Below are 26,394 nucleotides of genomic sequence, written 5' to 3'. Positions count from 1 at the left end.
TAAAATTATGTTATCAGCTATGAGAAATTATGGTGATCGAATTTCCATTTCTTACTGTCATCATGCACCTTTTTTCCTTCTTAATCCTACAAATATATACATATTTTGTAAGCTCTTTTAAACAGCTAGCAGAAAAAGGGCTCAAAGGTTTTGGGGTAATTTCCCCCTTCTCTTCAGAACTAGAAAAAACAATAATTGGCTCGTAACAAACTTTGGTTAAAGGTAACATATGTGCTAGTCTTTCCTGTCTATAGGGGAAGGTGCTCATCTCCCTTTCAAAGCCAAAGTGCCAGCACTGTCTGAAGACGTCTCCGTGTCCCGGGCCCCCAACCCAAGGCGAAGGGCGAGCGGGTGGCATGCTTACCTTCAACGCATGGTGAAGGGAAGATAATATATAGGGCAGGGTAGGAGGGTGGACGGGGCTGGCTGGTGCGTGATTTTACCGGTTCTCCGAACAACGCAAAATCATAACAACCGGTTCGCCTGAACTGGTCCAAACTGGCTAAATCCCACCCCTGGATAGAGATATATAGAGATGATACACACATTTACATATTGAAGCATTTCCTTGTAATAGGTGATGTATCTGGAATACCCATGTATGATGTTTCAGAGTGAAAAAAAGGTGTCTGTGTATAAAGTCATTATATACATTTCTTTTATTAAAAAAATACAATACAATACAATACAATACAATACAATACAGGGACCTTGGAGGTCTTCTAGTCCAACCCCCCACTTAGGCAGGAAACCCTATACCGTTTCAGACAAATAGCTATCCAACATCTTCTTAAAGACTTCCAGTGTTGGGGCATTCACAACTTCTGGTGGAAACTTCTGTTCCACTGATTAATTGTTCTCACTGTCAGGAAATTTCTCCTCAGTTCTAAGTTGCTTCTCTCCTTGATTAGTTTCCACCCATTGCTTCTTGTTCTACCCTCAGGTGCCTTGGAGAATAGTTTGACTCCCTCTTCTTTGTGGCAACCCCTGAGATATTGGAAGACTGCTATCATGTCTCCCCTAGTCCTTCTTTCTCTTAAGCTAAACATACCCAGTTCCTGCAACCGTTCTTCATATGTTTTAGTCTCCAGTCCCCTAAACATCTTTGTTGCTCTTCTCTGCACTCTTTCTAGAGTCTCCACATCTTTTTTACATCGTGGCGACCAGAACTGAATGCCGTATTCCAAGTGTGGCCTTACCAAGGCATTATAAAGTGGTATTAACCCTTCACGTGATCTTGATTCTATCCCTCTGTTGATGTAGCCTAGAACTGTTTTGGCTTTTTGGCAGCTGCTGCACACTGCTGGCTCATATTTAAATGGTTGTCCACTAGGACTCCAAGATCCCTTAGAAATCTATAAATGAAATATATTGCTTAGATCTTCTAAGAATTCAAGGTGGCAATGGTGAGGGGGTCTTCCTGCTTGCTCGATGCCATCTAGCTGTAGCTTTGTGAAGCAGGCATGAATCTAAGCTAGAGTGATTATCTCAAAGCCATCCAGTGAACTCCTTAATTGAATGGTGAATTAAACCTGGATCACCGCAGATCAACGCTCTGGTTTATTTGTCTGTTTATCCCTTTTGCTCACTTTGGGGAAGACATTAGCTGAGGAAATGCTCAGGTTTTAATGTGAGCAATCAAGCCATGGCGTAGCCCTCCTCTGTCTGGGAAAAAGTGCAGTCGAGAAATGTGCATCTCGGAATAGTTTAACTGAATTTATTCCCCCGTAAGGAGCTTTCAGGAAATCCCAGGTGTTGATAGCTGATGTGGTGTAAATGTCATTAACGTTCTGTCAGTGTTCTTTGTCGGTGTGCTAATGATGCCCTGCTGATCGAGCATGGAGAGGCTTCCTGGACTCAAAACCGTCATACAAGTCAATCAGAATGAAGAAGCTTTCCTCACCCCCACCTGCGTAGTAAGATGGATATGTAGTTTCTTCTCATTCCAGGCTTTATAATGAAACCAATGTACAACCTTCAGGGTTTTCTTTTTTTTTTTTAAAGGCTAATGTCAGATATGAAGAATCAAGAGCATTAAGTTCCAGTTAAGCTGATTTATTGCTCATGTCTATAACGATCAACTAATGATCAGCACTAAATTGGTGCTAGATAAGAATCAACGGGATTCAAGAGGGGTTAGACCAGTGGTTTTCAACCTGTGGGTCGGGACCCCTTTGGGGGGTCGAATGACCTTTCCACAGGGGTTGCCTAAGACCATCGGAAAACACATATTTTCGAAAAAAATACGGAAAACATAAAATAATTTTATGGTTGGGGGTCACCACAACATGAGGAACTGTATTAAAGGCATTAGGAAGGTTGAGACCCACTGCGTTAGACCAATGGTTCCCAACCTTTTTGTGGCCATGCCCCTCCTAAGCATCTTTAAAATCCCGATATCCTCCCCACCTGGTGACATATAATTCTTACTTTACTCAAAAAGTGAACTCTACTCACGTGGAGGAAGTCTAAAAGGCCACTAGCGTGGTTTAAACAAAGTTGAAATTGCCCCCATTAAATATCAAATTGCCCTCCTATGAGGGTAATAATCCTGGGGCCAATGTTGGGAACCACTGGGTTAGACCGAGACAGCTTGTGGGAATGTAATGACGCCAGCCTGATTCCTCTCTTGACTCCGCCTCTGCTTTTTCTTCTACTACAGCATGGTACTGATTTCTACCAACGTAGACTCAGTTGTCAGGGTTTCAAGTAATGCATCCATAATAAAGAGAACTCGGAGACAAGTAGGTTCCTCGAAGAACTGATTTATTGGACATATCATATTGGCATCAGCTGGTGAAAACCGGCTCTGAATATTCCTGCGGTTTTCACCTAACTAAAAGTAAAAGTTTTTTCCCTCTTCCCAGCCTGTCCGTCACATGGTCCAATCAAGGTCCCATCCCATTGTCAGGCCAAGATTGGCTGGGATGTTGGGGACAAAATATTACGTTCACTTTAAATAATGAATAAACTATGTTTTTTTTTTTCGAAACGCAGCTTTGGAGAAACCTCAGGAGTTTGATGGTAGAGCATTTCGCTGTCCTAATTACAAATTCAGCGGACAGTGGCTGAAATCTAAAACTCTTCAAGCTCATGATTCTGTCAGGATGCCTCTTGCAACTGTAAATCGCAAAACACGATAAACCGTGAGTGTAAAAGATGAATTTAGGTGAGGTTTAATAACAGAGTGGGAGTTCTTATGAAACTCATCACCCATTCACCCCTTCTTTGCCTTTGTGCAACTCTGGAAACAGTTGTATACTTAATTGTCTATTTAAATGAAAAGATACACAGTTCATCAGCTATGATTAAATGTAATATCCAGTGGGGAATGCCTTCCTTCTCTCAGCAATTTTAGTGAGCCAGACACATTCTCTGTGTTCACCCTATATTATATTAACCTGGCAATGAAGCTAGTTAATATACACGGTTTTCTAATTGTTAGTGTGTGCATTATTTTAATAGGAAATGGTTTGGGTGCGTGCATGTGTATGGGAGTTGGTGGCTCAGTGGCTAAGACGCTGAGTTTGTTGATCAGAAAGATCAGCAGTTCAATGGTTCGAATCCCTAGCACCGCATAACAGAGTGAGCTCCCGTTAGTTGTCCCAGCTTCTGGCAACCTAGCAGTTCAAAAGCACGTAAAAATGCAAGTAGAAAAATAGGGACCACCTTTGGTGGGAAGGTAACAGAGTTCCATGCACCTTCGGCATTTAGTCGTGCCGGCACATGACCACGGAGACGTCTTCGGAGAGTGCTGGCTATTCGGCTTTGAAACAGAGATGGGCACCGCCCCTTACAGTCAGGGACGACTAGCACATATGTGCGAGGGTAACCTTTACCTATGTGTATGTGTCTGCTGTCTGTCTGTCCATCCTATCTAGCTATCCTGTCTGTCTATCATCCATCCAACTGTCTCTAAAATTACATTGCATATACTCATCCTTCAGTGATGAATGCCTGATTAAACTATCAAAGTAGCCCAAGGAACAGTATCAAAAGTTACTGTGATATATTCATTCCAGATTCCCGGTTTTGTGAATTGGATATTCACAGGTGACTTTGTGCCCAATTTCCCATAGGGCTTTTCTTGAAGGGCAGACTTCAAGAAGGGAAGGTGATGTATATACCAAGCTAAGCTAGTGTGTCACACAGAATATAAATCTAACATATAAAGTAAACGAAGCAAAATATTTGTGACAAGATCTGTTTAAAGTTGAGAGATTGAAAACGAGTCATCCTCGTCTATTCTACCAGGTGCCATTTTTAAAATATGCAAATTACTCACCTGGAATCTAAACTCCATTCGGCTCAGACACACGTAGACACACCTAAGCTCAGTTTTGCCTTTGGCCATAGTCATGCAATTCCAACAAAGAACAAAGTAAGTCCTAAGGTCCTAAGATCTACTCATCCATTCTACAATAGCGAAGTGTCAAACCTGCCAACGTATAATTCTGTCAATTCATACATCTCCCTTGGATACAGAGTTGTTTCCCCCCCCCCTCTGTGTTCTACCTTTCTTTGTGTCATGAACACAACAGAACACTCCGTGTGCAATGGGAACAGTGATTGTAATATATATCTATATCTATACCTATACCTATACCTATACCTATCTATCTATCTATCTATCTATCTATCTATCTATCTATCTATCTATCTATCTATCATCTATCATCTATCTATCATCTATCTATCTATCTATCATCTATCTATCATCTATCTATCTATCATCTATCTATATCTATCTATCATCTATCTATCTATCTATCTATCTATCTATCTATCTATCTATCTATCTATCTATCTATCTATCTATATATATATATATATATATATACATATGTATATTTAGAATTCCCCTGTCTGGATTGATCAATACTTACAAGGACCTATTGTTTATATTTGATTAATCATGATCAATTGTAGGTTTTGGGACCGAATGACATTGATAAGGATGAAAAAGGAACTGCAACAACTCCTTAGGATCAAAAAGTGTTTTTTAAAAGTTTAGTTGTGGAATTTAGATCATAGAAAGTACTGTTTTCCCACTTCAAAAATCCCACCTTAAATTTATCCACCAAGGTTATTAATTCCGCAGGGGAGAGTGGATTAATATTATGCCTGCAATCAATGCGACCCAGCTTCTTTGAAAGTTTTTACAACCTCTAGCTATCTTTGGCCATTTTTTTCTTCCCCACAGCTATCTAGAAGCAATAAAGTGAAGAAATTATCTATGAGACCTCCCTGGTAGATTTGGAAAGGTCCTTATGCCAGCTCTGAGATGGGGAATGACTAGTTGTGAGGGAAGAAATAATTTCACACTTGTTAAGATACAACATATATGGCAGGTCTATTTTGTTTTTCTGCTTTTTTTTTTTCCTGTAAGAGGACTTCATGAACACCGGTGGTCTCAAAAAGAGAAAGAAAATATGAGGGGAGGATGTAATAAATAGCAGTGTGTTATTACTCTGGGAGATTTAGTATGGTGCTTTGGGGATCCTGTGCTGGTCTCCACTTTATTTAAGAACCTTTCTATGAGATCTGTAGGGAAAAAAAAACTAAAGAGAATTTTAATTAAATCCACGTATAATAAATGTGTCAGTAACGCAAACTATAGGGTGGCCCGAGCAATAATAGAGAGCCTGGGGAGATTTGAAACATGGGCAGGGAATCGTAAAATATGAGATTGAATCTAAAAATTGCCTGCACAAACCCCGGAGCAAATTTTATGGGAACGCATAAATTTAATGAGGGAATAGTTAAATGGTTGTTGATGATGATGATGACGAAACAGGGGCAAGGCCGCTCACATGGGCGAAGTGCAATTTAAAATGATCTCCATGTCTTGGCACCCAGACTCCAAAATTAGAGTAAATTATGGTGATCCGCAATGTGGGTCTTGATCATACCCAAGCATATTAATTCCTAGCACTAACGGTATGATAGGTAACAATCATAACTGAGATTTCTCAAATCTCGAGCCAAGCTTTTCTCATAAGCAGATTTTAAATGCTTTGTGTCCAAGGGTTCCAAGTAACGCCCCCAATAAAAGAAAACTCCGAGGCTTGAGTTTCCTCAAAGTTCCACTTTATTAGAGATGTCCCATTGGCACATCTGGGAAAACCCGAATATGAAAGGTTCCAGGTTGGTCCCCACCCAAATGAAAGTCCAAGCCCCTGCCCAGCCCCCACATGTCCATCACATGTCCGAATCTGGCACCGTCCCAACTGGAGATGCCTCCCAGTCACCTCATTGCAGCTGCAGGGCAAGATGTTCTTGACTCTCTGAGAAAGGAACATTATAATGACTATATATCTCCCATACTTCCATATAATCCCCTCTCCCATTTTTCCCACAGCAGAAACTGTGGCAGGCCTGAAGGCCCAATGCACAAGATAGCTTCCAGGTCTGACACTTTAATTGTCCAACAAGAAAAATAATATATGTCACAAAGAAAAGAAACTGTTTGCAAGACTGAAGGAAGTAGGAGGAGAAGACAATGGAAGAAATACATGAACTGGTTAAAAAGATTCCTGGATTGTCCTTTTTTTGTATTTATTTATTTTATATGTATGTATGTATGTACGTACGTACGTACATACGTACTGAATACACAAACAGTGTGGCATCTGGGTATCATTAATTTTGATACCAAATAATAGTAATAAGATTGATAATCTTAATTACCTTAATCATGCTCACATCATTATAATAACTTTATAAATATTACAATTAAAGTTAATATTTTAGTATTTGCTCCACCATGTAGATAACCCTTCATCATTTAATTATTCAGTATTTTAATGCACAATACTAATAACCATGCTATTGTTGTTTAAGTGTACATAATACAATCATCTTTCAACTTCTAATCCTTTCATCCACATGCTGATTTTAAAATATTATATAGGAATATGCATTTTCTACCTCTATTCTAAATCTTGATAACTCTTACATTAATAGGTATTCTATTTCTATCCATCATTTCTTGCCCGTGGATTGTCCTTAGAAGAGCTATTTTCAGTCAAGATGAGTCAAGATGGTCCTCATTTGATCCCAGAGGTTCAACTCAATCCATTCTACAAATTCTTCCCTTACTTTGAAGAAGTGATTGTGATCTAGACAGTAATCATGCAACTATTGTTTTGCTTCAACAAGGGAGCAAGGGACAGTTTTGGGATGATAAAGCCACAAATAAACCTTTAATTTAGTGGGGTTTGCCCCTTTTCTCTCAGGGGAGAGAATTCACCACACAACATACATATGCACATTGGTGTGCATATCTAATAAGGGGCTTCGTTTGTTTCCCACAACTCAACTTTCAACAGAAAAGAAAGGGCACAATAACAAATAATTCCCCCAGTAGCTTTTTTCCTGAAAGAAGGAGATACTTCCCTGGTTGATTGAAAAGTCATGAAGCTGACACACGACATTATTTAATTAATAACATTTGCATGCTCAAAGAGAAAGAGGTTATGGTTTTAATCCTTAATAGGCTGGCATAAACAAAGCAATTCTGAGTCTGTTGGACTCCCTGAAGCTTCATAAATATGCATCCAGCTGTTCTTTATTTCTCTGTATCCCAAAAGAAATTGATGCTGAATAGAATTTAAGGCCTCTCCTTGATTTATACTTTGCAGTGACCAGTTTGCAGATCTTGAAAGGGAAACAGCCCCGAATTCCAAGAAAAGAAAGAATAGACGGGGAGAAACCGTGGAATTGTGGATCTTACCCCCACCACCCAAAATCCCTGAGCTGTGTGAGAGAGTAGATAAGAGCCAAATTCATATTAATTGAAGAAATAGCTACCGATTTGTATCAGTAGCTTCTAAAATAAGGTGCATTGTTTATAAATTTGAATTCCCCATCTGCATTTGCAAGCCAAAAAAAAAAACATATTTGGACTCGCACATCTATAGACCCATCTCATCATTCATTCCTCCTTCCTTCCCCCCAAAATTGGTATTCTTGAAAGGAAGCAGTGAAGAAAGGAAGGGAATGAAACTAAACACAACAATGGAAGAGAGGATAGAATTAGAGGAGGAGACACCATTTGCCTAAGGAGTGAAGTAATCTCTCTATATAAAAATGAGTGTGTGTTCCAGCATACCTCAGGAATGCCTTGAGCAATTTCAACCAAAACTTGGTGCATGGAGAACTTACTCTCTGGAGAAAAATACTGTGGACATAAGACACCCCTAACACCCATCAGGGTGTGTGTTCTGTTAAGATGCAGCCTGTTGTGTTTTTAAATGGCTCCTACTGTATGGCTGTAAAATGTTTCTACTGTACAGCGCAGCGGAGTTGCCATGGTAACAGCTTCACAGTACTCCACAAGGGGGCTCCCTTCTAGCCTGGTGCCTTAACCACTATGCCAAAGTGGCTCAACTAAGGTAAAGGTTCCCCTCGCACATATAGGCTAGTCATTCCCAATGCTAAGGGGCGGTGCTCATCTCCTTTTCAAAGCCGGAGAGCCAGCGCTGTCCGAAGACATCTCCATAGTCATGTGACCAGCATGACTAAATGCCAAAGGCGCATGGAACGCTGTTCCCTTCCCACCAAAGGTGGTTTCTATTTTTCCACTTGCATTTTTTACGTGCTTTCAAACTGCTAGGTTGGCAGAAGCTGGGACAAGTAATGGGAGCTCACTCCGTTACACAGCGCTAGGGATTCGAACTGCTGAACTGCCAACCTTTCTGATCAACAAGCGCAGCATCTTAGCCACTGAGCCACCGTGTCGCTTTGGTCTCTCCTAGAAACTCCTTTTATTTTTGCAAATCTAAAGAACCCCTATCCTTTTTGGAAAATCATTGCTGTAGAATGGGGGGGGGGGGGAAACCTTGTTTCTCCTTTGTCATCAACACACTAGTCTTAGCAGATCATTTTTTAAAAAAAAACATATTTAAAAAAAAATACTGGAAGATAAAATGTTTTGATATTATTATTTTTGTTTTAATTGGGTAATGGTTTTCCTTATTCCACTGCGAGATGCGCATTGAAAATGAAAAAAGAAAAAAAAACACACCCTAAAGTAGAACTGGTTTCCTTCTACGATTATTCACGGTTCGCACTAAATGGTTTTGTTGAGTTTTATGATCTCTCCTAAAGTGCAGATAAAGCATTTCCTGTAATTAAAATGAAATAAAATAATATCATTTTCATGAAAGGGAATGGCTACATTTAGATACTTTTACCCCCTAATGGAATTCGGGCTTGTTGTTTCTTTTTTTTTCTTTTTTTCTTTTTTTTTTTTGAGTAAGTTAATTAATATTTTCGCTCATGAACATTCAACTCAAAATAACAGATTTGGGGTTTTAATTATTTATTATTTATCATGTCTAGCCGGGGAGCTTTCTGAAAAAGAGAGAACAATCTTTTGCGATGCTGTGAGTCTTTATTACTTGCTTATATGATATTATATGACTGGAACAAAGTTGTTTCTTGTTTCTTGAATGGCTTGAATGATAGTCTGTAAAAGGTCAATTGATGGCCCTACTAAATTATTTGTAGCTGTATTAGATTCTGTGGGAATGTTGCAGCAAAAGAACAACACCGGGGAAAAAAAAGCAGTGTGTAGGATATTGTCCATGTAAATTAGACCTTAGTGTAAAACTGAAGTAAGTCATTCTGATTTATCTCACGGTAATGGGGTTATTTCTCATGGGGTTTTCAACCTTTTTACAAGAGCTATGCTTAAAACATCCCTTGCACATTGGTTTGTGTTAAAGGTTACTAAGACGGACAAACATTATTGTTCCCATGACAATTTTGTTCTCTTACTTTGTTCTGCATAACGGCACCTACTCTGTAGGATCTTATTGTTGGTTTAGGAATTAAGTATTATTCCGGGAAAAATATATCCCTACTTTCTCCCGTCCATTCCTTCTGAACAAGTAGTTATTGGTTTGAATTTAAAAAAAATTCTCCATAAAACATCAATTTCTATGTTTTCAATCTCGCTTAAAGCCGTCAACTGCCTATGTATTTTGAGTAAATATAGGGTAGACAATTAGTATAAGGCTCAGCATTGTGTTTATTACCTGTTTTTTTTTCTCTTTGTGTTGACAGGTTAAGAGCTAAATTTCATCAACACTAAATATGTTTCGACATTTAACCTGACAATTTGTTTCTCAAAGAATTCAACTTTAAGCCTTTAGAGAGAAGTTATAATTATATATACAATAGGATAGGATAGGATAGGATAGGATAGGATAGGATAGGATAGGATAGGATAGGATAGGATAGGATAGGATAGGATAGGATAGGATAGGATAGGATAGGATAGGATTGGATTGGATTGGATTCTTTATGGCCAAGTGTGATTGGACACACAAGGAATTTGTCTTTGGTGCATAGGCTCTCAGTGTACATAAAAAGACAAGATACATTTGTCTAGAATCATAAGGTACAACACTTAATGATAGCCATAGACAGTGGTGGGTTTCAATTTTTTTTAGAACCTGTTCTGTAGGTGTGGCCTGCTTTGTGGGAGTGGCTTGCTGGCCATGTAACCAGGTAGGAATGGCTTGCCAGACATGTGATTGGGTGGGCGTGGTCAACTTGTAAAATGTGATGAAACTCACTTAACAACGCTCTTGCTTAGCAACCAAAATGTTGGCTCAGAAACTGACATTTGAAGCATGCAAGTCTTAAAGCTGACAAGTTACAAGACCCTTGCACCCCTAACCCTTTAGAAAAAAAAAAACCCCAGGGGTGTTCAAACTTGACAGCTTTAAGACTTGTGGACTTCAACTCCCAGAATTCCTCCTCGAGTCATGTTGGCTCAGAAACTCTGACATTGAAGTGTGCAAATCTTAAAGCTGTCACGTTACAATACCTTTGCACCCCTAACCCTTTAGAAAAAAAAAACCCCAGGGGTGTTCAAACTTGACAGCTTTAAGACTTGTGGACTTCAACTCCCAGAATTCCTCCTCGAGTCATGTTGGCTCAGAAACTCTGACATTGAAGTGTGCAAGTCTTAAAGCTGTCACGTTACAATACCTTTGCACTTCTAACCCTTTAGGAAAAAAAAAACACCCAGGGGTGTTCAAACTTGACAGCTTTAAGACTTGTGGACCTCAACTCCCAGAATTCCTCCACTCGCTCTTCAACTTGATGATGTACGGACGGACGGGGGAAGGGAGCTGGAACCAATTCTAAACGGCACTGTAGATTTGTGGAACCTCTTCCTTAGAAGAGGTTAGAACTGGCAGGAACCCACCCCCGGCCATAGGGTACAAATAAGCAATCAGGACACTATCAATATCAATATAAATCGTAAGGATATAAGCAACAGTTACAGTCCTGCAGTCATAAGTGGAAGGAGATGGGCAATAGGAATGATGAGAAGACTAATAGCAATAGCAATGAAGCCTTAGTGAATAGTTTGACAGTGTTGAGGGAATTATTTGTTTATGGGCTGTAATCCTTTCTCTTTAGTGTCATTCTTGGGCAAAATTTTTCTCTGTCTATGCATGATGGTCATTTTTAGTGTCAGTTTTGCCACAACCCTTCTCCACAAAAGAAGGCAATTGCTATCGTCCCTAATTCCATTACCCAAACAAACATATAATTGCTTGGATTTTTTGCAGTTCTTTTTTCCCTCTTCTTATTCTGTTGGTTCTAAAAGCTCCATTATTAGCTAGTTTAGGGACAGGAAGAGAGAGAGGAGCGAGGGGAAAAAAAGAAATCTATCAAGAAAAAAATATAGCATATGACAAAATCAATGTTGACTTGCTTAATAAGAACGGTTAGAGACCGAGTTTCTCTCCTTTCTGTAATTATTTGCTTTGCTGCTAGATTCTCATTGTTTTTAGTAAACAATTGGTACTATGCTTTTTCACGATGTTTGTATTTAATTATCGTAGAAGCACTATGCAAACGTAAATCGCAAGGCACATATATATTTGTTTGGTTTGTTTTACCTGTGCATCAGTTTCAGTCTTAAACCTTTTCATTGTTGTTACAGCAGATTTTTTTAACCTAATTTATTCCCCTGGGAAGATAACTAGATTTCTCTTGTTCTTCCAAGATTCCTGGTTTTATTTTATTTTTTGGTGTCCATATCCGGGGTTATTTGTTAAATTTGTGTATGGATAGAGATTTCTTCAAATTGTATCCAACACTAATTACAAGGAAAATACGATTTTTTTTAAAAAAAAAAACTACTTCAGGATTCTGTTTCTAGAACTGAAACAGATAAATCCAGGTTTCTATAATTTGAAGTCAGATTGAATTTTGGGCATCCAACGTGTCTCAACAGTTTATAAATGGCAAAATAAGAATAGTTACGATCGTTTGCAAAATGTTGCCCATAAAGTTGCTATTAGTTCCTTTATATTACTTATGGTCACCCATTCCAGAAGTCTCTGGAAGGCTTACAAAACGTAAAGTTTTAAAATTATTAAGATACAAGGGTGATGATAAAACCAATCCTGGTAGGATTTATTGTTGCTATTTTGTGATTTTTAGAGTTAAATGTAGGGAAATAACAGGGAATACTCAGTGAAGGACATCCAACTTGGTGCCGGGATAAAGGCATCCGGCTAGAAACTGGGAGATTGTGAGTTCTAGTCCCACTTTAGACACCAAAGCATTTACAGATTAACACAGCTGGACTGGACCTTATATGTCATCTAGTCCAACCCCCCCCCCCAACCCAAGCAGGAGACCCTACATCATTTCTGACAAATGGTAGTCCAATCTCTTCTTGAAAGCCTCCAGTGATGAAGCTCCCACAACTTCTGAAGGCAACTGGGTATGTTTAGCTTAAGAGAAAGAAGGACTAGGGGAGACATGATAGCAGTCTTCCAATATCTCAGGGGTTGCCACAAAGAAGAGGGAGTCAAACTATTCTCCAAGGCACCTGAGGGTAGAACAAGAAGCAATGGGTGGAAACTGATCAAGGAGAGAAGCAACTAATCAATTCAGTCTCTCCCCTCTTACCTTGTAATATTCAAAATCTTGCTTGACTTTACAGAGAAAGAAGGAACACAGAGGACAGGGCTCACTCCATTACGCGGCGCTAGGGATTCCAACTGCCGAACTGCCAACCTTCCTGATCGACATGTTAGGTTAACGTAAATAATCTATTGGCAGATTTTCAAAAGGTAAATATTTATTGGATTTCTGTTTAATGGGTTCTCAGCAATTTGAAGGTCAGCTTATACTCAAAACCAAGCAAAGGACACAGCTATATTCTGAGAGAGAGCGACTGGCCCAAGGTAACCTTTCACGCCTGAGGTGGGGACTAGAACTCATTACCTCTTGGTGATTGGCCTAAAGTCACCAACCGGCTTTCATGCTTAAGGCAGGTCTAGAATTCCCCATCTTCTGGTGATTGGCCCAAAGTAACCCAACTGGCTTTAATGGCAGAACTAGAACTCACAGTCTCCTGCCACCTGGCCCGGTACCTTAACCATTAGGCTTATACAAATAGATCAACTTGGATTTTTTTTTTAATAAAAGACTGCTAAAATAGAGAGATGTGTCCATTTTGATCGCAAGGCAGATTACATGCACTGAATACATCAATTAATGGGACTATTGAAAACCCCTCCCTGTTTTCCATCTTGTCTTCTGAGATGCTGATGGATGAGCACTCAAACAAGTGAAAGCATATTCTATTTCATGTACCAAGCCCTCCCAGAAACATTCCCTGCCTTCTACCTTGGGAATTCAATCACATAAAGTTATATTGAAACTGGAAACTGTATTATAGCACTGAACAAGATGTTTATGCTCTAGCAATCTTTTCTGATAATGCCCCTAATGTGCTGGAATATTGAGGACAATGCAGTGGGATGGGATACGTTTCCTTTCCTTCGGCTCCTCGGATTAGAAACGGAGATGAGCACCGCCCCCTAGAGTCGGGAACGACTAGCACATAAGTGCGAGGGGAACCTTTACCTTTAACATGACAAATCAATGTAGACGTCAGAATTCTAAAAAAAAAACATTTAAAGAAGAGTTTACTTGAGAAATAAAAATTAAAAAAACTCTTGTGGAAGGCATCTAGAATGATGCTAGACTGTTTGGCTTGAGAAAATTACGTATCTTGGCCTAAAGTCAAACGCCTGCGTTGTAATTTCCTTGAAACGTTAGCAGTATAACATGAAGCAGTTCCACTTTTATTCCAAGCAGACTTCAAATCTACTTTTAACATGAAATAAGTCCTGGCCGGCAGATTTATACCCACACATATTTAAATAAAGAATTTTGTACTCTTAACCATGGTGTTTTCCCCCCACTACATTGGGAAAATTGCATCGTTACTTATCCTTCTTAGTGGCTGATTTCTATCAATGCAATGTGATAATTAAGCAATTATGCCTTTTTCCATCACTGAGCTGTTATCCTAACATCTTGATGCTAATGTGAACGGTTATTATTAGATTTCAGACAGAATATACCTCCCCAAAATAAATGTAGTATATAATTAGCGCCATGCACCAATTTTGTGAGCTGCTTAAATTGCTTGCGAGGAATCAATTTGATCTTGCAAAGCCCTGTTGCAGTACCTCACCTGACACAGGTGATCACACCAGCCATGGAAACAAAAGCAGATGTCGTTTAGGATGGTGCCCAAATCGTAGGAAATTGGAAATCCAAGTGAACTCATCCTGCTGATAAGACATTCTATTAATATCTGGTTTTAAGCATGCACACAGCCTGCGAGCGTGAGATTTTGCTCTTTCTTCCTCTCCCCTTTTACACTGATGGATCCAGACACATGTTGCTCCTAATTTGCATTGACATGTTCATGCAAGTCAGAGGTGCTCAATCATTAGACCGAACCTCAGATAACAATCAGCCTGTGGTGCTGCAGTCTTGTACAATTACAGCGAACTTCAGTTCAGTTCCCACCGCCCAGATATGGAAATCAAATTTCTGTGAATTTGCATAGAATTTTCATGATCCGTTCCTCTGGGTCATCGTTGTATATATTAATGATAATGTGAACCTGACAGCTCATCAAGTCGAAAACGTGATAATTTGAGGAATGCAAAACCGTGTTAAGCATGAAGGGTCTTAGCTGACTTTGGGGATTACACTCTGTATGCCAAATGTCTGAGTCACATGGGGTTTCTCTTCTCTGGCGCTTTTCATGGTCCTTTAAATCCAAGAAGTTTGTAGAGCGGCAACTTCTCGGATGCAAAACCTCCGGTTTTTCTGCAAGCTGCCTTTCATAACTAACCAATTGTCACTCATGTCGCTTTCACTGCATTCTCCCCCCCCCCCAATTGACGGTTTGCAACTACACCGCATTGGGAAGAAAATTAAAGTTCCTTTCCTGTAAACCCATTAGCAGCCGTCAAGGTTGGCTTGGCATTATCATTGAGAGTATATTACATGTACGTCTTGGCGCAGTGGTTAGAATGCTGTATTGCAAGATACTTCTGCTGACTGCTGGCTACCTGCAATTTGGCAGTACAAATCCCACCAGGCTCAAGGTTGATTCAGCCATCCATCCTTCTGAGGTTGATAAAATGAGGATCCAGATTGTTGGGGGGCAATAGACTGAGTCTGTAAATCGCTTAGAGGGGACTGTAAAGCGGTATATAAGTCTAAGGGCTACTGTTATTGCAGGCTAATACTGCCAACTGCCAGCAGTTCCATTCTGACCGGCTCAAAGTTGACTCAGCCTTCCATCCTTCCGAAAGTCGGTAAAATGAGGGCCCAGATTGTTGGGGGCAAGATGCTGACTCTGTAAAACTGCTTAGAGAGGGCTGTAAAGCACTGTGAAGCGGCATATCCGTCTAAGTCAGGGGTGTCCAAACTTGGCAACTTTAAGACTTGTGGACTTCAACTCCCAGAATTCCCCAGCCAGGAGTTGAAGTCCACAAGTCTTAAAGTTGCCAAGTTTGGACACCCCTGGTCTAAGTGCTATAAGTTCTATCATAACATCAGAGTAGTGACTTTGATTCGGCAAGCTCATTTCCTGTTGCTTTGATTTTGTTTGTCGTGTAGAACATTTGACCTACCAAATTACATGTGAAGGTATTTGCTGTGGAAAATTTCAGCCAATCCTTGACTTACAACCACAGTTGGGAGAAGAATTTCCTTTACTAAGCAGGGCAGTGGTTAAGTGACTCGTGTCTGATTTTATGACCCTGTTTGGTCACCGTGGTTCAACAGATCACTTCAATTGTTTTAGATCAGACATGTCTAAAGTCCGGCCCCGGGACCAATTGTGGCCCGTTTTCAAATTTTGAGCAGTCCGCAGCCTTTTCTCCCCACCGGAATTATTTGTTTAGTCTTTCATAAAATAGTTCATTTGCATTTAACGTTAATGGTTCAAAGAATGTCAGGCTGAATGGTCGGCCCCACATATTTTCACCTCCCCAAATCTGGCCCTCTTTGCAAAAAGTCTGGACACCCCTGTTTTAGATGAATCATATGGTCATTAATTGAATCCAACTTTCCCGTTCGCTTTGCATTTTATAACAGATTAACAGAGTTGGAAGGGTCCTTATAGGTCATCTAGTCCAACTGCCCACTCAAGCGGGAGACCCTACACCCTTTCCTGACAATGAAGATGAATGACAATTAAAATGAATGGCGTTTTGGAAGTCAGCCGGGAAGTTCCCGGGACACTTCCACCATCAAAAATAGGTGCCAGTTGTTGTTGTTGTTGTTGTTGTTTAATTTTGACACTTGACTATGGGGATGTTGCAGTTGGTTGTAAGTCACTTTCTTCAGTACTATTGATCTTCACATGGTTGCAAATCGAGGAGTGTCTGTGAAGTTTGATGATGAAGTAATATCTACTCACTGATCCCTTTTAGAGATTTATTAGATGAAATACGTCAGCCATTCTAAAGATGGCGTTTTGGGACATGTGGAGTACTTCGACAAGAGCAGATAAATCTTGCTTCCTTTCATATCGCTATGTCTCTAAACCACTGGAGTTTCTTTCTTGCAAGAAATTGGTCCAAATTTGGGGCCAAGCGGCTGAGCTATCACCCTTTCTGCTTTCTTATCTTCTTTGCTTTTGAGAAAACTCTCTCTGTCCTTTGTCACCGGGATAGTTTTATGTCTGCCTTTGCAAGAAGAGTCAATAAGGAAACAAACAGCGGCAACAGTAAGCAATTTGTCACACTGAACAGGAGCGCCAGGGGGATGTAGCTAGATCAATGGGGAGCATCTTGGAGGCCCTTTGTATTTCAATTTCCACCAGGTGTTTTTCTTTTTCTTTTTTGCAAAATAAAAACCCTCCTGCAAAATTGTGTGATGGTGGCAGATCTCAAGCCTTTTGTCTAGAAATCTCAATCCCATTGCCAAACTGTTTTCCAGTTGAAAAGTTCCTGGACATGTTTATGAAGTTACTATGTACTCCATTCAAAGGAATCTTTTGTTTAGTTTTCTCCGAAAGGTTTTGAAAGCTTATTTTACCTGTCTGAGAGTATTGATTCTTCTTTGGCATCACCACTGAGAGCCTCTTTCTTGTAATTGTTGTTTTTTTTTTTTTTCGGGGGGCGGGGGGAAGTCTGGATGGAGATGTGGGATATCTGGCAAAAAGAAGTTGTGGAAGTTAAAATACTTTTGATGGGCAGGTTTATGGGGAATGATATTGTGTGTGATGCTCTTGTGTGCGTTATGCGAGGACAGTCGTTTTGGTCTGTGGTACTCAAATCATCAGCTCGACAGCTTCGTCTCGGGGGTTCTTGGTGCTCTCTGAGCTTGGTTGTTTTCTTCAAGACATTTCATTGCCCAGTCTTGCTAACTTCATCAGCACTGATGATGTTACCTCGTTGGGTAATGAAATGTCTACAAGAAAGCACCTAGCTCGGAGAGCACCCACGACCCTTCATTTCAACCCTGAGGTACAAATACTCTCCTTTATAGCTTCATTTCACCATCAGCCTTACTTCAGACTGTATGCTCAAGAAGCTCACTTCCTTGATGTCACAGTAGAACTACTTTATGGAAACAACAAACTTCATATTATAATTTAGGTGCTGAACTAGAACTCAGGGTGTCCTCTTGCACCCAAAACATGGATAGATGACTTTGGGGCAGTCTTCTCTTCTCTTCTCTTCTCTTCTCTTCTCTTCTCTTCTCTTCTCTTCTCTTCTCTTCTCTTCTCTTCTCTCCTCTCCTCTCCTCTCCTCTCCTCTCCTCACTCTCTCTTTCTATCTGTCTCTCTCCTCCCCCCACAGCTTACCTCACAATCTTCTGAAGAAAAGAGGAGATTGGAGAATAATGTCATATTGAGGTGTACAAGAAAAAAAAACATAGAATAAAAATCAGTTAAACTGTGGCTGGATATGTAGCTGAAATTAAGCAAGCACATCGTTGCTTAGTGTGAGTTATCCTCATCTTTATGTACCGTATGTTTCTGAAGGAGTTCTCTTCAAAGCAATAACATGCATGGATATGAACGGTATTTAAAATGTTGAATCCTTTCTCTATTTACGGTGCATTTATGCATTGTTGATGTCAATGAAAGAAAACAAAATTCCCAAGGACATTTTGTGTACGCGTCTCCATTTTTCAGCATCATGGTTGCTACGTAATCACATTCCCTCCTCTCTTTTTTTTTTAAAAGAAGGCAATCATCTTACTTACCAGACCCTCTCTTCTCTTCAGTTACAAAGGGCCACTTGAATTCCTATATAATATAATTCCTATATTAATATAATATAATCGGGTTAAAAAAAGAAGAAAAGAAACTACAGCTACACAACATTTGTTTGTGATTTTATATCACCCCTTTTCATTCAAAGCACCTCCGTGTTGTTGGTACTAGTGCTTGGTATGTATACTGATGTTTACTAGCCAATGGACTTGTCATTAAACCATCCGTGCTCGAGGATGATAAAAACAAAGCTTTGGAAACTGCTAGTCTGCCAGATAGCAATAGCAGTTAGACTTATATACCGCTTCACAGTGCTTTTGCAGCCCTCTCTAAGCGGCTTAATGAGGCAGCCTCTTGCCCCCAACAATCTGTGCCCTCATTTTACCCATCTCAGGAGGATGGAAGGCTGAGTCAACCTTGAGCCTAGTGAGATTCGAACTGCCAAATTTCAGGCAGCCTGCAGTCAGCAGAAGTAGCCTGCAGTACTGCACTCTAACCACTGCGCCACCATGGCTCAATAGGTTGTTCAGTATTTGTCCTTGCAAGAGAAGAAACATGTTTTCTCTTATTTTCACCCACTTCTCTTCTTCCCTCTTTGTTCCCCCCGCCCCCAGCTAGAAAAGCCAATGGTTAGAGAGGTGGCAAGCTTCCACGATGAAGGAAGTCAACAGTATTGTGAAGTGACATTGCCTTCTTTTTTTCACAGTGCTACCGCCGCTGTTATTTTCCATTTTTGCCAATGTGGGTCAAATTCATATTCATATCCGTGTTCATTAAAGGGAGGAATGGAACAGGAAGGACTCTTTGGAAACAGTAGCTCCCAGAGAACATTACAATGCAAAGAATAAAACTCCTTTTTTTTTTACACGTCCTTTACAAATCAGTTGTGTTGGCTGTGCTCTGGAAGCTATTCAGTTGTGCTTTCCTCTTTATTTCTGTGTCAATTTATTCCGTCAGGTAGGTCGGCTTTCCTTTGTTATCCCACGCCGGCAAGAGAGGGACGCTATTATGAAGGACGCAGCATATTTATCCTCACGTTTTTCCATTCTTCTCTTGAGCGTTGGCACATTGATAGAGATTGGGCTTTTTCCTTTCATGTATTTAATTTAAGAACCGGAATAGTTTCCAGGGGGTTTTATAAGTTGCCTGCCTTAAAAAAAGTCCCCAAATACAAGACAAGAATTCTTCATTACTGAATTCATTAAACTCCATCACATGTAGGACGAAACTCATGTTGATTTTGCTAGTGCTAGTCGTTTCTGGCTCTACGGGGTGGTGCTCATCTCTGTTTCTAAGCTGAGGAGCCAGCGCTGTCCGAAGACGTCTTGGTGGTCATGTGGCCGGCATGACTAAACACGGAAGGCGCACGGAGCACTGGTATCTTCCCACCAAAGGTGGTCCCTATTTTTCTACTTGCATTTTTTACGTGTTTTCAAACTGCTAGGTTGGCAGAAGCTGGGACAAGTAACGGGAGCTCACTCTGTTACGTGGCACTAGGGATTCGAACCGCTGAACTGCCAACCTTCTGATCAACAAGCTCAGCGTCTTGGCCACTGAGCCATCACGTCCCACTCTTCGAGTACTTACCTGCAAATCAGCTCTGAAGTATTTAAGTACACAAAGGTTTTGGAATGGATTATTAAATGTTACTGATTATTTCTGTAAGGACAAATAATCCTGTATTTGTTATCCAGAGGAGTTTTGCAAAGATACAGTGAGAGGAATCCTCAAACAAGAAGAACATTTAGCCGATGATAAACAGACTGGAAAAGTTGTTTGATAAATACTATCAAACTTGGAACTTATTTTACCAGTGGTTGTAAAAAAAGGATGGGAAGTAAGAATGACATTTGTTATTGTTAAGCAAATTAAATACCCAGACAACATGATGTTTATTAAACACTAAGGAATGTAATTAATAGAAATGTTGCATGCAACTGTTGATTGAGGTTGAGTGGAAGAGCTAGGAAAAGTACAATTTGTCTTCTGAACGTCTTGTGTCTTTTAGACTGAATAGCCAACTGTTCATTCCAATGCTCTGTGCAACTTTGTTGCCTGGTGGGGAAAGGTAATTGGTGAATCTGAACTGTCTGCCGATCATAGAGCTTAATCGAGCACAGATATATTTGTGTACGTTTCTATCTGTACTATAAACATATTATTATTTTTTCAATCTTTCTCCATTTTGTTAGAATAATGGAGGTTAAAAAAAAACTCACAATGTAAGTTATAACAACATGACAACTGTCCCCTTTTTACATGTGTCATGCATGATTATGTTTATTCCCCTGGAACGGGGCAGTAGGAAAACTAACTTAGCATAGAGGAGAACTTTCATGGAGCATCAATAGAAAATCATCATCACAAGGTTGACTCAGCCTTCCATCCTTCTGAGGTCAGTAAAACGAGGACCCAGATTGTTGGGGGCAAGAGGCTGACTCTGTAAACCACTTAGAGAGGGCATTAAAGCACTGTGAAGTGGTATATAAGTCTTAAGTGTTATGGCTATTTTCCTTCCTTCCTTCCTTCCTTCCTTCCTTCCTTCCTTCCTTCCTTCCTTCCCTCCCTCCCTTCTTCCCTCCCTCCCTTCCCAGTGGTTAGAATGCAGTACTACAGGCTAATTCTGCCCACTGCCAGCAGTTTGATTCCCACCAGCTCAAAGTTGACTCAGCCTTCCATCCTTCTGAGGTGGGTAAAATGAGGACTCAGATTGTTGAGGGCAATATGCTGACTCTCTAAACTGTTTAGAAAGGGCTGTAAAGCACTATGAAGCGGTATATAAGTCTAAGTGCTATTGGTATCACACGGGCTGCTACCTATTTGCTAAAGAATAAAGTTTACTAATCTCCTTTTCCCCTTCTTTCTGTCATTAGAAAAAAAAAATTAATGAAGCATTTATTGAATTTGAAGTAGAAGAATGAAAAGGTATGACTTAATTATTCCCTTAATAAAATGTTAACCTTTATTTGCATTTGCATTGTTCTTGACGTTTTAACTCCTTTATGAAATTGCTTCCTTCCACTTCAGGTGACAATTATTGCAATTTGTAACTAAAATTGTTATGAAGGTCAAGTAGATCTTGGGTTAATTTTTAAGGCCTCTTCAGTTTTTGTTTTCTTTGGTTATTTTTTTTTTTTAAGTGCAGTATGTTCACTCTGCTGCAATCACGGCACTTAGAGAAATATTATTTTTTGTTCTCTGCTTAATGTTAGTTCATCAAACACAAAAGTGCACAAAAGCGACAGCATAGCAGAAGTCCCAACATACAGTGACACACACATACACACGCAAACATGCAAACACTGAAACACACAGAGTAATTATGTAAACAACTGCTCATTTTTTGCTTAAATGTTGTTAGGTGGTTTAGATTCTTACAACATTTTACTATATGCCCATTGTGACTTTTCATACAACTTTCTCAGACGATTCTTAATGCATCTCCCGAATAGCAAAGAGACAGTTTTATTGGATTAGGAGTTATATAGCATCTCAGAACTATATTTGCAATATACGTGTCATGCCATTCCAAGGATGCCTTATGTTAATAATTTATGTTTTATTGGGATTTATTCTGAGTAGAGTTATTTGGTTTGCCTGAGTTTACTCCTTTTTACTTTATCATATTTTTTTATGATTCTGCATTTGCTGAATCCTAAAATACAGGATCCAATGAGAATTTCCGATTTCACAGGCGCTTTTCGCTCCCAAATGTTTCCCTGTGTCTTTTCTGATGGGATATTAATGCTAACTATTTACTTTGCTTCAAAAGTCCAGCATCCTAGAGCACAGATTGCTCAAGATTAGGAACGCGAGCAAACACTGATTTCTTTCAAGCAACCGGCAGTTGTACATGAGCGAACTTGAATCGAACAATCTTAAGCTGGCTAAAATGTGGAACTTTTTTCTATCAAACATTGGTAAAAGCAGAAATTAGATATTAGGCTGGTCGTGTTATTCATTCAAGCTTCCTTAACCACAAGAACACAGTTTTGCCAAGGGTGCCAGAGAACAGTATGAAAAGTTATCAAACATGCATAACAACATGATAAAGCTGTATGATAATTTGGGAGACTATTATACTTTTGATTCCAAATCTGTGACCATCGAGGAATTCTTTGGAGATCTAAGTACATTCCGGACATTATTTTTGGTAAGTAGAGATTCATCACTCCTATGCCGATAAATATATTTGTGCATGGTTCTTTCTAGGATATTGTCCAGTGTCTTACCAAATTCTGTTGATTAAAATCAAATCCTTGAAGGAAATAGATCAATAATAGACAGGCTGCATATTCAGCTTTCCATTCAATGTTCTGTTTTATTCCATTCTTTTTCTGCTCTTAGATCTGGAATTTATGTATAATTCTTTGTTATATTTCAGTGTGTTTATCGGTGAAAATGTGCTGCAAAATCTTTATGGGGAAAATAGTTTTCCATCGTGTAAAATCTATACAAATATCCTGCGATAGGGGAGCAGTGGTGGATTAATCAGTCATATATCTTCTCAGACCTATTTAAAGTATGAGCATGTTCAATTGGGATTTAATTGATTTCAATAGGATTTGGGTATTGATGGCTTTTCTGCACATTTTTCTCACTGCATGTTCTGAGTGGCAAAATCAACCACAACCACACAAAAAAGCAGATATTTGTAATCCCAGCATATACTTGAGAGATATTTAATTTTCAGAAATGATTTTGCCAGAATAGTTAAGCTTGAGCAAATAATTACTTGCAGAATTTAAAGCACTCTCCTTTTTTTTTTTAAAGGGGGATTACTTAACAATGTCCATTAATTATTATCCCCTCCAGCTCTTTGCTAATCATGACATATCCAAGGCTATTCATAATAGTTCTTGCTGTTAGAAATAGCTTTCCGTGGAAGAAGAGGTGCTTCTAAGAGTTATAGTGTCAGGAATGTTATTATTATTTTTTCTCACTTGACGTGGTTCATCAAACATCCGACAATGAGTTACTTTTGTAACAATCAAAAAAGCTCAAGGATCATATAATAGCTTTGTTTAGTAACTTTTGACCCTATTTTCTACTCTAACCACAAAACAGAATGCAAGAGAAAATAGTTGAGGCATTTTTTTTCCCAGGATATATTTATAGATTGAAATGAAAGATACTGACATAGCGACAACTGTTTCTTTTTGCTCAGCGTATCAAATATTTCACACTTTTCAAAGAGGAAAGGAAGGACTATCTTAAAATCCTAGAGCAGGTGTGTCAAACTCACGGCCCACGGCCGTATGCGTAGCAAAGGGGGGGGAAGTTGTGATATGTCACGTGGTGACAATGTGTTGTCGCGAGTTTGACACCCCTGTCCTAGAGTATTGGTAGATAGAACTAGAATTTTGAGTGATCCATAAAAGGCTAGAATAATGTAGTCTTGCTTGAAGCTATAACTTGATTTCATAAGTCATTATAAGATATGAGAAATGGGTTAAAAAAACACACACACAACAACAACAACAACAACAATCCTGGAGTCCCATTGATATTTAAGCAGTCTGGAATGACTTGTCTAGCACTTATCTGACCAATCCTGGAATAATACATTTATTTGAGACTTACAGAAATTTCATTTAAGTCATTGACCAATAAGGGTACATTCAGTAGCACAAATGGTTTTTAGTTGCTTGCTTTATTGAATGCCGCTCAATGACCAAGATAAAGTTTATGTCAGTTTGTTGATGTTTATTGCATTGATTAATCAGTTGCATGTACTGATTGCCTTTCCTCGGTGGGTTCAAGGTGTTTATGTAAGCAATGTCTCTGAAAACTTAACACCGCCACAATAACTTAGTGATATAGAGATGAGAGACTGTGGTTAGCCCAAAGTCACATAATGAGGTCAATGGTGATTTGGACAAATCTTGAATTTGTCCAGGTATAATATCTCATCAGTTATAATACACTGGTTTTCAATGTTGAAAACCTGGCCCCCCTGCACCCCGTTTTGGCTGGTGGGTGCTGCAGGAGACATCCGTCCCATGTCCCCCTCCCTGGCCCGTGGAGGGAAAATACAATATTGATCCGGCTCTTGAAGAAATCCAGTTTTACACCCCTGCATTAGTTGACACAACAAAGCAAAAGGACTCATCATGCAAATCCTATGCTCTTCCTTTTATTCCACACCATAATGAGAATTCTAAAATTTTAAGATCTAAACTGGACCTATTAGGCAAAACATTATCCTGTTTTGCTTCCTTCCTCTTTAAATTGGGTTCTTGCAGATGTTGCTCCCACTGGCTGCCTCTGGGTTGTTGTAATTAACTGCATCATAAGGAAAGGATGGGAAAAGGCATATGCTCCAGAATACGATGCTTGCCTTGAGGGACTATTCAAACTGCCTAGAATTCTCAGGGATGCTCAGTGACTTGCTGTCGCTTTTAGCACACCGAAGCCTACCGCCAGCAGCAAGCTTTAATCTGTTGAGCAACTACCAACAGTTGGTGTGCACCATAAAACAGTTCCCAACTTTACTACATTCATTTTTAATTTTATTGTTGACTCCTAAATAACAAGTGAGAGAGAGAGAGAGAGAGAGAGAGAGAGAGAGAGAGAGAGAGAGAGAGAGAGAATATGAGAATGAATGAATGTACATGTACAAGATAACAGGTATAAGTATAAACATGGACATGAACAAAGGAAATGAGTGCAAATAAATAGGGACAGTAGGACAGGGGCGGTAGCCATTGAGTCACAATGTGCCCAGTGTTTCATATTCATTTCTTTAACATGAATTAAGTGGGGCAGAGGACGAAAGAGTTACAGGGTAGGGCGGTTTGAGAATCTGCAGTATGATAGCAGCACATAAAAATGTCCCAAAGTCTTCATTATTCATCAGCTCACCACCTCCTTGTATATTTGTATATGTATATGTCTTGGTATACGTTTTTGTTATATGTATGTTTGTCTATATATTTATTTCCTATGTTTTATTGTACGCCGCCCCGAGTCCTTCGGGAGAGGGTGCGGCTAAGAAATAAATATTTATTATTATTTTTATTTTTATTTTTATTATTATTATTATTATTATTATTATTATTATTAATAATAATAATAATAATAATAATAATAATAATAATAATAATAATAATAATAATAATAATAATAATATCCACCTAAAAAGAGAGGTCCTTTGTGCTTCTCAATAGCTTGGTTGTTGTCTTACAGACTTTTCATTACCCAAACTACGTAACATTCATCAGTGCTCTGATGATATTACCTCGTTGGGTAAAGAAATGTTTTCAAGAGAACAGCCAAGCTCCGACAGGATCTTTCAACCTCAAGCTACAAATATTCTCCTTTATCGATCTCTCTCTAAAAAAAAAAAAAGAATGCTATTGATCACTGTTCTGAGCTGTGTTAACTGGACATTTAACAGGGACGGAGTCCCACAGTTGTTGGACTGTGTCAGTTCTTCAGAAAACTCGTTCTGTATTTTCATAACGGGATGATTTAAAAAAAAAGACACATTGCATCCTAAATATATGGAAAACAGTTTAGAAACCAGCCGTTAGTTGAATAATTGACAATGTGGAGAGATTTTTTTGATTTTTTTGTGTGGAAGTTATTCAGAATCAAAGCCGCTTTGCAGATCGACAATAAACACTAATTGTGAATTTGTCAACACACAAGGGATTTCTTTTTAGGACGGTTTGTGGGATTAAATTTCTGCAGTTGCCTCTATAAAATAATTCAATTAATACATTGCAAAATCAAAATCAACTGTCAGAGATGAAATGGAGGCCTTCATTACAGTGGTTCATGGCCTAGCCACATCAGAATTCAGATAT

The 26,394-nt window shown here is 39.3% G+C and overlaps 1 protein-coding gene across 1 annotated transcript in view; it reads left to right on the top strand.

Moving 5' to 3' along the window:
• DIAPH2 (diaphanous related formin 2) overlaps positions 1–26,394 on the top strand; it is a 276,134-nt gene that overhangs the window by 147,524 nt on the left and 102,216 nt on the right. Inside the window, exon 24 of the mRNA XM_081963960.1 lies at positions 22,573–22,736. Within this exon, the coding sequence (XP_081820086.1) occupies positions 22,573–22,736 (164 nt within the window). The remainder of the gene's footprint in view (positions 1–22,572; positions 22,737–26,394) is intronic.

The sequence above is a fragment of the Natrix helvetica genome, assembly GCF_964273705.1.
Source record: "Natrix helvetica genome assembly, chromosome: 11".
Taxonomy (NCBI): domain Eukaryota; kingdom Metazoa; phylum Chordata; class Lepidosauria; order Squamata; family Natricidae; genus Natrix; species Natrix helvetica.
The sequence above is the reverse complement of the archived record's forward strand: the minus strand, read 5'-3'. Positions and strand labels throughout refer to the sequence as shown.